Source organism: Lagenorhynchus albirostris, chromosome 2 (genome assembly GCF_949774975.1).
Source record: "Lagenorhynchus albirostris chromosome 2, mLagAlb1.1, whole genome shotgun sequence".
Lineage (NCBI taxonomy): Eukaryota > Metazoa > Chordata > Mammalia > Artiodactyla > Delphinidae > Lagenorhynchus > Lagenorhynchus albirostris.
Window position 1 is genome coordinate 51,705,952 of NC_083096.1, and position 16,643 is coordinate 51,722,594.

Below are 16,643 nucleotides of genomic sequence, written 5' to 3' on the forward strand. Positions count from 1 at the left end.
AAGAAGTGTGTCTGTGGAGTATTTCTAAAGTAAAGCAAAGCAGTGGCAGTAATGCTAACAGTGTCCATCTGTGTCTGTTGGTTAGAGGACATCTCGGCAGCTGGTCCCAAGACACCCATGAAGTTCTACATCCCTCACGTGCCTGTGAGTTTTGGGCCAGGAGGTCAGCTGGTGTGTGTGGGTCCCAGATCTCTCAGTGATGGACAGACGGCCCTTGTTGAACTGCACAGCATGGAGGTAAACAAGATTCTGTGTCCTCGGAATGTCAGCACCCTGCTCCCTGATTCCCTTTGCCTGAGCCCTGGGCATCTCCAGGAATAGGGTGCTCTTGGAGGGGACTGGGCCAGGCACCCTATGGATTGGGGTGTGTGTGTGTGTGTGTGTGTGTGTGTGTGTGTGTGTGTGTGTGTGTGTGTGTGTGTGTGTGTATGAAGGAATGGCTGGGGCTCTTCTGTGAGAGAAGTAATGCTAGACTTCTGTTTTTCATGAGATGCTATTGGGTCATATTCAGCAACTAGAGAGCTCATTTCTGTCCTCTGCTTTCTCCATGAGGCACTGAGCCACATCCTAGGATCATGGCTCTGGGTTCTGATGCTGGACTTAACTGAGCAATGGGGCACTGGGGGGACATAGTCTTAAAGACCAAACTTGATTTTTTGTTCCAGGTTATTCTTAATGATTCTGAGGAACAAGAAAAGATGAGGACTTTCTCAGGACCCCTGATTAGGTAAATTACCATGAGAGCTGCAAAATAAGGGCTTTTGAAACCTATAAAATCTTCCTGCCCAGATCAGCATTTTGGGGATTTGTTCTTGACTTCCTTGAAAGAAAATGTCTCTCCCCGTTGGAGTGGAATTTCCATGCTACAAGTTGGAGCCAAATGTGGCCTGAGCCATTTTGACAAGCAATTTGAGTGTTGAAAGGCAGAAAGAAAAATTAACTTAAAAAGGTTTAAAAATCTGAAATCAGTTCTATTTTACAAAGCCTACATGGTAAGGGGTTTTAGCGTTCTGTGTACTTAATAGTACTTAAACTGGTAGAAGAGTGGAACACAGCCTGGGAAATCATAGGCAAGTGGATCATATGGAAAAATTTTTTCTGGAGAGATAAGTAACATGGCCAGCATTTGAGTTACTGGACAGTGTGCAAGTCTGCCCTCTGCAGGATTGAGCTAGAACTGCTTTTACATTGCTAGTCATGTTACTGATAAATATTCAGGATGCCCTTTGTCGTGGAGAGAGGAGTCCTGGCTGGTGTCAGAGGTGAGATAATGCACCCCAAAGCCCTTAAAATATCATCACTCCTGTGTAAATGTGTTCTTATCCTGAAGCTTCCCCCTCCAAGAAAATCCCCATAGTATTTTGACAGTTCCTTCAAGTAAAAATGAGTGTTGTCTCCATTTCTTACACACGGGTGTACAGATGTGGGGTAGAGCACTGAGCTGGGTATTTGGACACTAGGGTACTGGTCCCAGTTTGATTGATTTCATTGAATGATCTCAAGCAAATAATAATTCCTGTTTATTGAGCACTTATATACACTACACAATTGGCTAATTCCTTTTTGTACGGAGGTAGACTTTAAAAAAATTTTTAGTTTGAAATATAGTTGATTTACAATGTTGTGTTAGTTTCAGGTGTACAGCAGAGTAATTCATATAGATATATATACATAGGTATATATATATCTATTCTTTTTCCAATTCTTTTCCGTTATAGGTTATTACAAGATACTGAGTTGGAGGTAGACTTTTTAACTATTCCTATTTTAGCGAAAAGAGCAGAGGCTCAGAGGAGATAAGAAACTTGTGTAAGCTGAGAAGTGGCTGGCTAGATTTAAACGCAGGGTTGTCTGAGCCCAAAGTCTGTGCTTTTCCTTGATACCAAACAGTCATTTCAGGTCTCTGGGCCTCAGTTTCCTCCTCTGTAAAATGGAGAGGGTGGACGAGAGAATCTCTGAGGTCCCTGCCTGTTCTATAAGGAAACAACTATTCTGTAGCTATAGACTCACTACCCCCGTCCTGGATTGTCAGGCTTCTATCCCATCTCCAGCCCCAGCAACACCCTCACACTGTAGGAGGGGACTGTGGTCCTACCCGGGGGAGGAATCTGTCCCTCACTCTTTGCTCCCTGAAATCTCTCCATAGGGAAGATGTACACAAGGTGGACATCGTGACGTTTTGCCAGCAGAAAGCAGCTCAGAGTCGCAAATCTGAGACACCAGGGAGCAGAGACTCGGCTCTACTGTGGCAACTGTTGGTTCTCCTTTGTCGGCAGAACGGGGTCAGTATCACTGCGCTGGCAGGTGGGCAGGTGCAGGCTGGGTTGGAACTGAAGTCTTCCTGGGAGAGAGAAGATTTGGCTTGTGGCATGATTGATTATAAAAGGTAACATTAAAGAAGCAACAAATGGCCTCAAGGGGAAAAACTGCTCAGATGTCAATGCCAGTTTGCTAATGCTAACCTTTCCCCTGCCCTTCTCCACTAGCCTGGGGTTATCGCCCGGTTCTTGGGTTACTGCGCTAAGCAGATGATACACCTGGGAGAGTGTGCATATTTCTGGTCATCGTTGTGGCTCCTGACAGGCAGAAAGCAAGCATGAGAGTGAAGCTGGAGTTTGAATTACAACAATCTAAGAAGGGGCTGTCTTGTGTTTGCACGTCAGCCTCTTCCTGAAGAGGGCAGGTGCTCTGGTGCCTTCCTTCTTCAGCCTGGGCTGCCAGCATGAGGATGAATAGGATTCTCTCCCAGGATGGCCCTCTTTCCCTTGCAGTCCGTGGTGGGGTCTGACATCGCGGAGCTGCTGGTGCAGGACTGCAAGAAGCTGGAGAAGTACAAGCGGCAGCCGCCTGTGGCCAACCTCATCAACCTGACGGATGAGGACTGGCCAGTACTGAGCTTGGGGACCCGGAACCTGCTCACTGGGGAGGTTCCCCCCAGCGTGGAGACGCCTGCGCAGATCGTGGAGAAATTCACTAAGTTGCTCTACTATGGAAGGAAAAAGGCAAGTGCTGTGCCCGCTTCTGCTTAAAAAAGTAACCAGCATCCCCAACGCTCACCCCTCCCAATTGTATGAGTGACATATACTCATTTTATAGCACTTAAGTTCAGAAAGGTACAAAGAAAAAGAAGAACACCCATAATCCTATCACTAAAAGATAATGCCTGTTAACATTTTGATATATTTATTTCTAGCATTTTCAATGCGTATATATTAAAAATCAAATTAAATTACATATACAATTACTTCTTTCTTTTCCCCTTAAGAGTATATGGTGAAATACTCTCATAGCATTAAAACGTACCATTTAAAAAATGGACTGTATTCTATTATATGAATGTATCACATTTTATTTAACCAGTTCACTGTTGTTGAATATATAGGCTATGTACAGATTTGTCACCCATTATAAATTATACCATTCGAACATCTTGTTGTATAAACCTTTGGCTGATTTTTTAAGATACATTCCTAGAAGTAGAACTACTCAGTTAAAGGCTATGCACCATTTTTTTTTTTTTAATTTTATTTACTTCTGGCTGCGTTGGGTCTTTGTTACTGCGTGCGGGCTTTCTCTAGTTGTGGCGAGTGGGGGCTACTCTTTGTTGTGGTGCGCGGGCTTCTCATCACGGTGGCTTCTCTTGTTGCGGAGCACGGGCTCTAGGCTCGTGGGCTTCAGTAGTTGTGGCTCTAGGCATACAGGCTTCAGTAGTTGTGGCTTGCAGGCTCTAGAGTGTGGGCTCAGTAGTTGTGGTGCACGGGCTTAGTTGCTCTGTGGCATGTGGGATCTTCCCGGGCCAGGGCTCGAACTCATGTCCCCTGCATTGGCAGGCGGGTTCTTAACCACTGTGCCACCAGGGAAGTCCCAAGGCTATGCACTTTTAAAAGGTTCTTCACATATACACTAAGTCAGTTTCCAGAAAATTTGTTTACAAATGATATCCCCATCAGTTATATCTAAAATATACCTATCAATACTGAATACTTTAATTCCACTGATGAAGTGATGCCTTGTTTATTTTTTGATATGTAAATTAGAATTTATTAATTAAAAATTTTAAATTGAGGTATATTTGACAAAATTGTAAGATATTTAAAGTGTACAGTGTGATGGTTTGATATACATATACATTGTGAAAGGATTCCTCCCATTTAGATAATTAACACATCCATCACCTCACGTGTTTCCCTATTATTCTATGCCTTGTTTAGTTTTGAAGTTGAACTTACATTTTACAAAAGTCTTAAATATTTGAATATATGACTGAAATCAATTTGAATCAATCTAATTAAAAAAATCAAAAGATGAAAGGGATATAATGGGAGAAATGATGCTGTCCCCCACCCCCTCGCAGCCATGCAATTTCTCTCATTGAAATATCCAGAGATATTTTCTGCATATATAATTATTTTCTCCTTTGTTCCCTTATAGCATACTATGTACCATTTCTTTACCTTCCTTTTGTCATTTAGCAAAATACTTTAGGAAACACTCTATGTTGGGGTTGGCAATTTTTTTCTGTAAAGGGACAGACAGTAAATATTTTAGGCTTTGCAGGCCATGGGGTCTCTACTCAACTGTGCTGTTGTCCCCTGAAAGCAGCCACAGACAATCTGTAAATAAATGGGTGTGGCTGTGTTTCAATAAAACTTCATTTATCGACATAGAAATTTGAAATATATATCACTTTCATGTGATGAAACATTATTCTTCTTTTGATTTTTTCCAATAATTTAAAAATGTAAAAACTATTCTTAGCTTGTGGGGCTGTACCAAAACAGGCAGTGGACTGAATTTGGTCTTCAGGCCACATTTTGCTGTCTTCTGTTCCTTATAGTATATAAATACCTTCCTCATTATTTCTTACGGCTGCATAGGTTTCTATAGATAAATTATAATTGATTCAACTAAACCTCTATAGATTGACATTTAGATTATTTCTAGTCTTTTGCTGTTACAAATAATGCTGCAATGAATAACATTGTCATTTTGCCCTGTGGAGAGAATATATGTAAGGAAAGTTTGTAGAAGTGGAAGCTTTGGGTCAAAGGGTATATGGTTTGTAATTTTGATAGATATCGACAAATTGTTCTTTTAGAGGTTGTACCGATTACTCTACCAGCAATGTATGAGAGTGCCTGTCTCCCCACTCTGTCACCAGCCCAGTGTGTTTCCAGACTTTTGGATATGTGCCAATCTGAGAGGTGAAAAAATGTATAGTAGTTATTTGCATTTCTCATTATAAATGAAGTTGAATATCCTTTAATCTGTGATTATTTTTTGTCATGGATTTTCCACATTTTTCTGTTGGATTTTTGATACCCACTTATTGATTTGTAGAAGCGCTTTACTTTTTTAGGATTTTCTGTCCAAAATCACTTTTTTGGGGTCATATTTAGAAAGATTTTTCCTGCTTCAAAATTGATTTATGAAAATAAAGTTGAAGTACTTTTGTGACTTCACCTTTACATTTAAATCTTTAATTGTGTGTATGTATTTGTATGTGATGCTATCTTTTAAATGAGTGCAAGATATACTCAGTGAAAATTAATGGGATCAACTTATAGCATCTATATGTATGTATATGTGTGTGTGTGTGTGTGTGTGTGTGTGTGTGTGTGTGTGTGTGTGTATTCATTATATAGTAGGGACTTGCTATTTCACCAGTGATTCATTTATTCAATAAACATTTATTAAGCAGCTGCTACTTCTAAGACATTGAACCCAGTCAGGGGATACAGAAATAAATCAGTGATAATCTCTTTCCTTAAGAATGATAAATAATGACCATAACAACAGCAATAAAGCGAATATTTGAAAAATACTTTCTATGTGCCAGATACTCACTTAACACCTTACATGCATTATCTCATTTATCTTCGTAGTAGGTCCTATTCTTGTTTTATGTATTTACCAAGGAGGAAAGTTAGTAAATAATAAAGCCAGGGTTTAGATTTAGGCAGCCTGGTGCCTGAGCTTGGGCTTGTAATCACCCACCACATCTCCTGTCATACACTGACCCAAAGGTAAGCGGTGGGTAGGTAGAGCACTATGGGAGTTCACAGTGATCTATGAGGAGCTGGACACCACAATATCTTTAAAACCTTTAACACTTGACTGGGGTCTTATTTCTGGCATTGTGTGAGATTGACATCCTTGATATAAGTTCTCAATTTCTTCACTTATTCTTAAATTATATTTTTGGAGATGCAGATTTTTGAGTAAACTAGTAATTCTCAACCAATCATTAGTAATTCCTTTAAAAAATACTATTATGAAATAGTTTAACATACAAAAAGAGCATTTTTTTAAAGATTTCACTTGTTTTTCTTTTTTTAAAAATTTAAGTATAGTTGATTTACAATGTTACGTTAATTTCTGCTGTACAGCAAAGTGATTCAGTTATACATATATATACGTTCTTTTTCTAAATATTCTTTTCCATTATGGTTTATCGCAGAATATTGAATATAGTCCTCTGTGCTATACAGTAGGACCTTGTCGTTTCAAAAAGAGCAATCTTAATGTCATTTTTACTTCCACTGGATATGAGGCTGAATTTCTTAACTGTGATTGTTTAAATTTATTCTCTCTTCAAAGAAGATAACATGGGAGATGTTGGGATAATCAGATAAATTTTCGTTTGGAGGTGGAAATACCTCATTAGTGACCTCCTGTCCAAAAATCACATTATTTGGGGGGCACTAAGGAAATTATTAATACCAGGTCAACCTCACATATAAATTAAGTTCTTACTAAATAGGTTTGAAAATTAAATGAAGAGGTGAGTATGTGTGTGTGTATGTTTTAAAATTTGCAGCTTCAAACCCATGTCACCAAGTTAACGGTGTCATTAATTTGACCTATGAAGTTGATAGTTAACAAGCACTTGATAGTAAGCAGTTAGTTATAGTATTAGCTGGGGGTAGGTTAACTATTATGTATACTGGCTTAAACATAACAGCAGCCTCGGGATTTCCCTGGCGGTCCAGTGGTTAGGACTCCACGCTTCCAAAGCAGGGGGCATGGGTTTGATCCCTGGTCAGGGAACTAAGATCCTGCATGCCGCGTGGTGCAGCCAAAAACAAACCAACCAACCAACGACCCTCCCCCCCCCCAGACCATAATAGCAGCCTCTTTTTTTTCATGCGAGAGTAACGGGCAGGTGAACAGAAGATGGGGCAGCCCTCCTCCATGTACTCACCCGGGGACTCAGCTGTAGGAGGCTCCACCATCTTCAATGCAGAGTCTCTAAAGTTTCCGGGAGTCATCTTCGTTCCAGCCCGAGGGGGAAGAGGCCGTGGAGGGTTGAGCACGGGGAGGGGTTCTATGGGCCAGACCTGGAAGCTTCACACATCGCTTCCCTTCCCATCTCAGTGCCACACCTCAGTGCCAGGGAGGTGGGAAATGCAGTCCGGCTCTTGGCCTAGGAAGGGGAACTTGGATTTGGGTGAGGAGCTAGCAGTCTCTGCCACAGTTGTTAATAAAGAAATGGTTCCTTGGGGCTTCCCTGGTGGCGCAGTGGTTAAGAGTCCACCTGCCGATGCAGGGGACACGGGTTCGTGCCCCGGTCCGGGAAGATCCCACATGCCGCGGAGCGGCTGGGCCCGTGAGCCATGGCCGCTGAGCCTGCGCGTCCGGAGCCTGTGCTCCGCAACGGGAGAGGCCACAACAGTGAGAGGCCCGTGTACCGCAAAAAAAAAAAAAAAAAAAAAAAAGAAATGATGCCTCAAGAGGGGGTATCTTTATGTGTATGGCTTATTCATTTGGTTGTGCAGTGGAGGCTAACACAACATTGTAAAGCAATCATACTCCAATAAAAACTAATTAAAAGAAAGAAAGAAAGAAAGAAATGGTTCCTCTACCACGCCCCCATGAACACCATCTCGCAACTCGTCTTTTGAAACCCAGTGCTGGGGGTGAGATGCTTCTCATATTTTTTGGTGCTTAGGTTCATAAAAGTATTGTGTGACTTTGGCTAAAGAGATAAAGCTAACTGGAAACTATGCCTGAGGGGGAGCTAATGCAATCACATAAGGGGTTTGATAAGGTGAAGCCTGGAGAAAGGGGCAGCTTAGAGAGAAGTACCTGCCAGTTAAAGCCATTTCTCTCCCGTTCCTTTCTCACGTTCGCAGGGGAGGCTCTAAGAGTCTTCCTGGAAGCTCGGCCTCTGCTGCTCGGGGGTGGGGGTGGGGCAGTCCCCAAGCACAGTCGTTTGCTGTCGCTCTTAGAGGCAGGTGAGCAAGGTGGTACTGAAGGTGATGTCTGTGTTTTCAGGAAGCCTTGGAGTGGGCCATGAAGAACCATTTGTGGGGTCATGCTTTGTTCCTTGCCAGCAAGATGGACCCAAGGACCTACAGCTGGGTCATGAGTGGGTGAGTTGGGGACGTGCCAAGAAGACCAATGGAGCAGAGCGGCCTCCCCTCCAAAGGTGGAGGTGAGGGTGGGGAGAAATGCAAGATGCACTGACAGGCCCCACCCTCCAAGCATCTTTCCAATTCTAAGTTGGACGTAGCATTTCTCTTCTCCAGATCCTAATAAACTAGACACAGACATATTCTTTCTAGCTGGTAAATTGAATAAAACATTTTACTAATGTTTCCCAGGGTCAAAGTTTCCAAAAATTAAGTAGGTTTCTACATTGCAGTAGCCTTCTCTCTTTGGGAGGGTCTGCTCCAGAGAGTTCCATCAGTGAGGGGGTCGATCACTTAAGGGAAACTGACAGAGCCTGACGACTGAGAGTTAGTAACTTCCTGCTTCGTCCTGCAGCACGGGTGTGGGTGCTGGGAAGTAGGGAGGGATACAGGGTAGCAGGACTGCAAGCTGTGGTAGAAAGGGGTTTATAGGACTGGGGATTAGATCCAGCAGTCTTCATCTACTGGGAGATGTCAAGACTGAAGGCATCCCTTCAGGTTACACTGGGCCACCAGGACCCGGGTGCCAGGGGGACCGGAAATAATACCCAAACCAGGACGGAATAGGAATGGAGGTGTGAGTACCTAGCCAGGAGTTTAGAACAAGGGCAATGAAACAGCTGAAGAGACTCAGAACCAAGTGGAGGTGGAGGTGTATGGGGTGCTGTAAGGGGTCAGCCCTTCAGGCTGCAGTTAGCATCCATGGACTGTCGGGGACAGATGTGTGGCAGGGGTGGGCTGGGGTGGGAGCCCTCCTATAAGGAGCAGCCTTGGGTTAGACGGAGAAAAGGATGGTACCTCAAAGTTTATCTTCTCATGTTGGTTAAAGCCGTGAGGCTACCGTCTCTGCTTATCTTATATTTCAATCCCCCGTACATCCCATTGGGCAGAGAGCTGGATGAGAAGATGGACACCCACACTTTAAGCTCAGTCTGTGGGGCTAACGTCTGTCACTACCTGGGAGCCCATTCTTCACCATGGCTTCCATGAAATCTCTTTATTGCTCTGACCCTCGGTTTTCCCGGGGACTAGCGACACCACCACGTACTTCATTATGTTCAGAGACCGGAATGGTGAGAAGCACTGAACTTCTATTAGGAGAAGCACTCTGAGCTCCGGAGGAAAGGTGCTGTTAAAAGAAAGGTGGTGTTGGGCTTCCCTGGTGGCGCAGTGGTTGAGAGTCCGCCTGCCGATGCAGGGGACGCGGGTTTGTGCCCCGGTCCGGGAAGATCCCACGTGCCGCGGAGCGGGCTGGGCCCGTGAGCCATGGCCGCTGAGCCTGCGTGTCCGGAGCCTGTGCGCCTCAGTGGGAAAGGCCACAACAGTGAGAGGCCCGCGTACCGCAAAAAAAAAAAAAAAGATGGTGTTCCGAGGGATGAGTTTCCTTTGGGTTTTGGAAACGAACGTCCCACAACTCCACATTGTAGCATATATCTCGGCTACAGATTTTTGCCTTGGGCCATTGCTATCTGATGGGACCCAGAGAATCATGAAAAATCTCTTAGTGAGTATGCTTAAACCTCAAATCAGCCATAGAGCTTATTATATCCTTGTTAAGCAGATCCCATGGTTGGTCATCAGTATGATCATTTCTGGTCCCTGCTCTACGCCTCTTGGGTTACTGAAAATGACGATATAGTGCTTGTGAGCAAAAAGCAGTAGAGACCCAGGCTAGCGATGAGCCCGGAAAACAGCACTGAGAGCTGTGGGCTTGGGGAGGAGGGCTGCTGTGGGGCAGTGGACGTGGAGGGTGCCTGGGGAGGAGGTGCCCACCGTTGGGCTCTCAGGGGTCTTTGAAGTATTTGTGGCTCACCTCCGTGATGGACGGAGGCCAACAAAATAGTTACTCAAGAGTTAGGGAGTCAGTGCTAAAATGCCGAAGATCTTCCCCAGTAATGAGATCTATTTGGCGTGTGTGGTGGGATGGAGATCCGAACGTGGGATGGAGCAGAGGCACAACTGAAAAGAGAGACTCAAGTTCCGAAGGAAGCTGCTGCAACCAAATACAAGTAGATGAGGCCTGTGCCTCACAGGCAAGGGGTTAGAGGCTCTCTTGGCTGGATTCCCACTGACAGACGGTCTCCTCTCTCTGCAGCTTCACCAGCACGCTGGCGCTCAACGACCCACTGCAGACCCTCTTCCAGCTCATGTCGGGAAGGATCCCACAGGCAGCCACGGTACCCTCTGTGACAGGACCCCCTCAACACCCCAGCACCCTAAGGGTTTAGGGGGTAGGGACTGCTCGGGAATGAGGCGATGGCTTTAGAGATGAAAAATAAGTAATTACTGTTGGTTAATCACCTCCCATGTGCCTGGCCCCGTGCTAAGCGCTGTGATGCATGTTATTTCGTTTAACGCACGGAGGTAGGAATGATTATCCCTGTTTTGCAGACGTGACGACTGAGTCCCAAAGGTGTAAAATGACCAAGATCACAGAGCTAAGAGTAGTGGAGTCAGGATGGGCCCAGGTCTGTCTGATTCCAAAGACTGTGCCCTTTCCACAATCCACGGCTACCCGCTGTGTGGCAAATAGCGAGAGAACCCGAGGCTGCTCTCCACGCTTCCCACAACCAGGCTTGCTTTCTTCCCCACCACTGCACGTGACCCTTCAAAGCTGGACGTGTTAGATTCTACGTCATCAGTGTGGGATGTGGCTCGGGAGAACCCTGAGGCCAGCTTGATAGTTTTCCCATTATAAGAGCGTTGATCTTTTTGTCCCAAGGTATTCCTTCCCTATCCTCGAAGTCCAATAACTTTACTGAGATATATCTTGTTGTTGACTGTCTGTGTCAGTTATTTGGGGATACAGCACGCTCTTTTAATATGTGCATCCGTATCTTACAGTTCCAGAGAAATTTCTTGAATTGTATCCTTCAGTGTTTATTTTGTTCTCTTATTTTGGTTTTCTTTTCAGGAACACCCTCTATACACAAAATATATATAGTTCATATATATATATATATATGAACTGTATACATATATACATGTGAATTATATATATATAATTTTTTCTTTAATTAAAAAAAATTTTTTTGGTTTCAATTCTTTCTTTCTTCTTTTTTGCTGTGTGTCCATCCTGTGTGTCCCTTACTGTGTTTTCATCAGTGTCTCTTGGCTTCTGTGCGTTTTCCATTTTTGTCTTTATTTCTTTGATTTTTCTCCCACTTCTCTCCTGAGCTCTGCAGGTCACATTTACCTCCTCCTGTTCTCCACCATCTCTTTCCTCTGCTCCTGTAACTTAGCTTTAGACCCTTGCTTCATAGAACAAATTGTTTCATTATTTTACTTAAATTCATGATGAAATGTTTGGTGACAATTCTTTGTTTTGTGGAAACATTTTTCTGGTGAATGTTCTCTCTACCTTCCCCCCTCCTTTTATCTTGATGGTATATTTGTAGCGATTCTGTACTTGTTCCTTCATAGGCTTCAGGTCTTCCCTGGATGGGTTATTTATGGGAGGTTTGAGCTGGGGAGGTGCCAGGGCCATATTCCAGGGCAGCTGGCATTTCCGCATGACCTGGTATTTTCTGTGACCATTTTTGCTTCTCCTCAGCCAGTGGAGATGGCTGTGGGATCCCCTCCTTCTGGTATTCTCTCTGCCTCCTAAACCCACCTCTGTTCAATCTCCATTACTTTTGGAAGCCTTTTCTTGTGTTTAGAGGCTTGGATTTTTGCTGACACCTAGTTTCAATGAAAATGTACTTCACGCTTTTGCTTTTTTGCCTCTCTTATTGCTGTGGACAATTTCAAGAAAAGAAAAGAGAAATGATGACTTTCATGCCACCTCGTCAAACCAGCTGGCTATACTGGAACATGGGGTGCACCTCACAATTCTGCTGAGGGCCTGTGCTCTGCAATGAAATTGCACCATGTCACAAAGCACTAAATGCAGGAAAAGATGTAATCAGCATACAGTCCATTGGGTCTCATTACACTGGTAGAGTTTGCTAAATGTTCCCTACTCTTGGGTGAGAAAACCGAGGAGCCAGAGGTGATATTTGCAGTATTTGAGCCTAGTGTTTGAGAGTTTCCTAGCATCGTAGCATCCAGTAAAAGGCTAGACTTTGGTACTTATAATAAGAGGAGTAGTGGAAAAAGCATGGCAGCTGGTAAACACAGACGTGGGCTTCTGTCAGAGGCTTAACCTCGACTCTACTCCTCACTGTTGTGGGAACTGGACCCTGCTACTTAATCTCAGAGCCTCAGCTTTTCTTCTTTGTGGGCATTTTGATGCCTAACAGAGCTACTGTAAAAATTAAAGGGGAGAGAATATCTGAACATATCAACCACCATGCTTGGCCCACTCAAGTTAGTTAATAAGCGTTCTCTCTCTCTCTTCTCCCTCCATAGAGCTGCTTTACGGTGATTTTTTTTCCAAATCGCCGGGGGGAGGAGACAGAAGAATTATTTCTAAGTTTTTGTTCTTTTAGCAAGGGCTTTTCTTTTGCTAGTCCCTTTAGTTTCAGCAAGAAAGAGCCTGGCTCACATGTTAAAATGGGGATAATAATAGCACCTAATGCACGTGACTGTTCTTAGGAGACGTGCTTATTAGCACAGGCCGTGGCCCAGGGTCAGGGTGCAGTAAGTGAGAACTGCTGTTATTATTGTGATTTATTGTCATCCTCGTCCTCATTCACACTGCATTGCCCAGATAAACAGAGTCACTATAAAATGGAGTTGGATAAAGCATCCTTTGTTCTATGGGATAATTACAAAGACAATACCAAATAACTGTGAATTGTTTTGACCTCCAGATCTTAGCTATTACTGTCAATCTCCTGCTCTATCTTTTCAGTATAACAAATTGGAGGAGAGACGGGTCTGCAAGTCACCTCTTTCCTTTGCTGTGCTTCTGTGTGTGTGTGTGTGTGTATTTATATACATGTAATTTATAATGTGCAAACCAAGTGTAAGGCACTATGCTATGGGCTTCATCTAACTATATTATTATCAACAGTTATCCTGGGATGAAGTGAGAGAGTAGCATGGACATATATACACTACCAAATGTAAAATGGATGGCTAGTGGGAAGCAGCTGCATAGCACAGGGAGATCAGCTCGGTGCTTTGTGACCACCTAGAGGGGTGGGATAGGGAGGGTGGGAGTGAGGGAGACGCAAGAGGGAGGGGATATGGGGATATATGTATACATATAGCTGACTCACTTTGTTATACAGCAGAAAGTAACACAACACTGTAAAGCAATTACACTCCAATAAAGATGTAAAAAAAAAAAAATCCTGGCAGGTAGACATCATGATCTCCATTTAAGAGATAAAGAAACAAAGGTTCAAAGACATAAAGAAACTTGCTCAAGAGGCAGGACCCCAGGTGAATCCAGGGCCCGTGTCATTTCTGTGACATTGTGTTGTTTCCTTATTGATATTCCCTGTTCTGAAATTCCCCTTCATTCAGGAGAAGCGCAGCCCATCATTCGTGAGGGGCTTCTGCCTGCTCCCACTTCTCTGATTATACTCTACCGCCCCCTCGTGGAGCTCTGCTGCCTCTGCATGGTCACCAGAGGAAGGGGGACACAGTGCTGGCTGGGCCACTTGGCCTGGTTTTCTCACTCCTCAAGAGGCGATAGGAATTAGAGTTCACAGGGTTGTTGTGAAGATTAAAGAAGGTGATGTGTGAGAGACGGCTTTGGCTTTGTAAAACCAGAAAACATTAGCCATTTGGTAATAGGTATCAAGGAGCCCAGTGTTCCCCTGTCTTCTAACTGGCTTCTAACTCTTCCCATGAACCAAGGGTATTTGATCCTCTGCCTCCCACTGAAACATCAGTTGGTTTTTTTTTTATTTTGTCCCTAGCTTTTGGGGTTAGGGGCACCAGGAGGAAATCTGAAAATTATGGACCAAGAGTGTCATTCCATTTATCTACTCCCAACATCCCTGTGTGTGTGTGTGTATGTATGTGTGTAATGTGTCTGTCTGCCTGCCTATTCATCCTTCTAAGAGTTTTGCTTTTTTAAAAAGAGAACGCAAAATCAATGAGTGGCCACATTGCCGGCAGCATAATGGGCGTTCCCGGAAAACCAGGAAATAGACAACAACCTTCCTTACTTACCTATATTCTGGTCAGGGCTACATTGCTCAGTCAATTTTCAATTTTTCTGCTGCTTTTCAGTGTTGTGGGGACGAGCAGTGGGGAGACTGGAGGCCGCACTTGGCTGTGATTCTGTCGAATCAAGGTGGGGACCCGGAGCTGTATCAGCGCACGATTGTCACCATGGGGGACACCCTGGGTAAGCAGACACCAGTTCCATCCCCTCCTCTCCTCTATTTCCAGGCCAGCTTTAACCACTCTGTGCTTAGATTCTTAGGTTCTGTGTTGGGCCCGAGTCTATGCCTCAGGCTTTCCTTTGACCCAGGAGCCTCAGTGCTTTGGGGACAGAAACTCCAGGGAGAGAGGTGTCCTTCTTGCCTTTCTGTTTCTGTTTTCCGCTGCGAGCCAGTGCAGGCCAGGCCCCTGAGACTCTGGGGTCTGCCACTGTAGGAGGCTCCCCTGAGTAGGTGATTCCTATGCCTGGGTCAGATTCCCGTGCAGATGGAGTTAACACATGGGGGCATCTCGCCTACTGTTGTTGTTAGTCCCGTGGTGACCCAGCTCAACCAGATAGGAAATTCTATTTTTGCCTGAACTACCCTGGGTAATCGTATAATCTTTATTTCTATCACCTCTCTGTGAATGTGGCCTCATAAACACTTAGGGGCTGTTAAATGTTCCAGATAAGTGGTTCTCAGATTTGGTCAAGGGCCAGAACGTCTAGAAATCATTGCTTTGTGGCACTTTGTGAAATACCGCTCTGCTAAACCTAAAATAGCTACGCGTAAGGTTGTGCCCAGTCAAATGGCAGGTTGTTCAGCACCGGGGTAGAAAGAGAACTAACTTTTGCCGGACCTTCTTGGGTGCCGGGCCCCGTGCTAGTTACTTTATCTATTTGAATTAATTCAATGTTGAGGTAATGGAAAATGTATGGGAGAACGTTTTAAAACTGGGAACAATTTGGTAATGAATGTAATTTTTATGATCACTGGGAAAGGTCTTCTATTGTTTGACTTCAGCAGGGGAGGCATTAGTGCCCCAAGAAGCCTAGTTTAAAAACTGCTACTCCCAACGGCCAGCTTCTCTGCTCGGGTGTAGGCATTTCTACCCATTTCTCCCTCTCCAGAAGGACTAAAATGCTTAGAAACGTCCTCATTGAAAATCCATTGGGGGAACGTGAAATAGTGCCTTATTCTGGCTGAAGAGAAGTGAAATAATGTCGGAGGCCAAAAATGCGGTAGGAGAGGGAGTGGGGTTTGGGGTCTGTGACTCGTAGTGTGAAAAGCTCGTTCCTTTATCCCCATGAGGCTCTCCGCTCCGACCCCCAAGCCCCTCTCCAGCCCTCTCCCATCCCTCCCAGATGGTGGGTCCTCACGTGGGCGTGTTCCGTGACCGGGGCTTGTTCTCCTCCTGCAGCTGGGAAGGGGCTGGTGGAAGCAGCTCACTTCTGCTACCTCATGGCTCACGTGCCCTTCGGTTCCTATACCGTGAAGACAGACCACCTGGCCTTGCTGGGCAGTAGCCACAGGTATGCGATCTTTTGGGGGAAAGGGAGTGGGAAGGACATCTTCCAGGGGATTGGTTTAGCCCTTGCTGGGCTTCATGGCTCCATTTTCCATTGTCTTGTGTGAATTTCGGCCACTGCTGGTCCCCTCCTCTGGGATGGTTTTCCGCACAGGTAGGCTCTGGCGGAGGAGATGCCGGGTGGGTGCCGCATCACACCGCCAGGGGGCCTCAGGTCCAGGCCCTGCTCCGGGGAAGCTGTGAACTGGTGCCTGTGGGTTGCATTGTACCCCTATGGCCACTCGGTGGCGCCCTGGCCCCGTGATCAGAGAGTGACTCTTCAGAAAATGCTTAGCGGGAGCGCGGCGGCTTGAGCCTCTGCGTCAGGCAGCTCTGGACCAGTTCTCAGAGCCTGCCTTGGGCAAAACCCGAAAGTGGAAGACGTTTGTCTAGCCACCACACCCTACACTGACTTGGGGCACAAGCTACTCAGAGTCCCGCCTGTCACTTATTCCCTGCTGGCCGTAGTATTAGGCTTTTCACACAGAAGGACCTTAATAATCCCCCAGACAATGAATAAACGGACAAAAAGACCGGCTTGCTCTCTAGCTGCCCTCCACATTCTAGATCTCTCTTTCTCTTTCCCTGTAATAGTTAAGATTTCCTAAGCTCTTACAT

At 44.9% G+C, this 16,643-nt stretch overlaps 1 protein-coding gene across 1 annotated transcript in view; it reads left to right on the plus strand.

Moving 5' to 3' along the window:
- The window catches only part of SEC16B (SEC16 homolog B, endoplasmic reticulum export factor), a 55,105-nt gene that overhangs the window by 23,245 nt on the left and 15,217 nt on the right, over positions 1 to 16,643 (plus strand). Inside the window, exons 7-14 of the mRNA XM_060142169.1 lie at positions 86 to 237; positions 666 to 727; positions 2,147 to 2,282; positions 2,772 to 3,006; positions 8,282 to 8,375; positions 10,510 to 10,591; positions 14,544 to 14,661; positions 15,879 to 15,990. Coding sequence (XP_059998152.1) covers positions 86 to 237; positions 666 to 727; positions 2,147 to 2,282; positions 2,772 to 3,006; positions 8,282 to 8,375; positions 10,510 to 10,591; positions 14,544 to 14,661; positions 15,879 to 15,990 — 991 coding nt within the window. The remainder of the gene's footprint in view (positions 1 to 85; positions 238 to 665; positions 728 to 2,146; positions 2,283 to 2,771; positions 3,007 to 8,281; positions 8,376 to 10,509; positions 10,592 to 14,543; positions 14,662 to 15,878; positions 15,991 to 16,643) is intronic.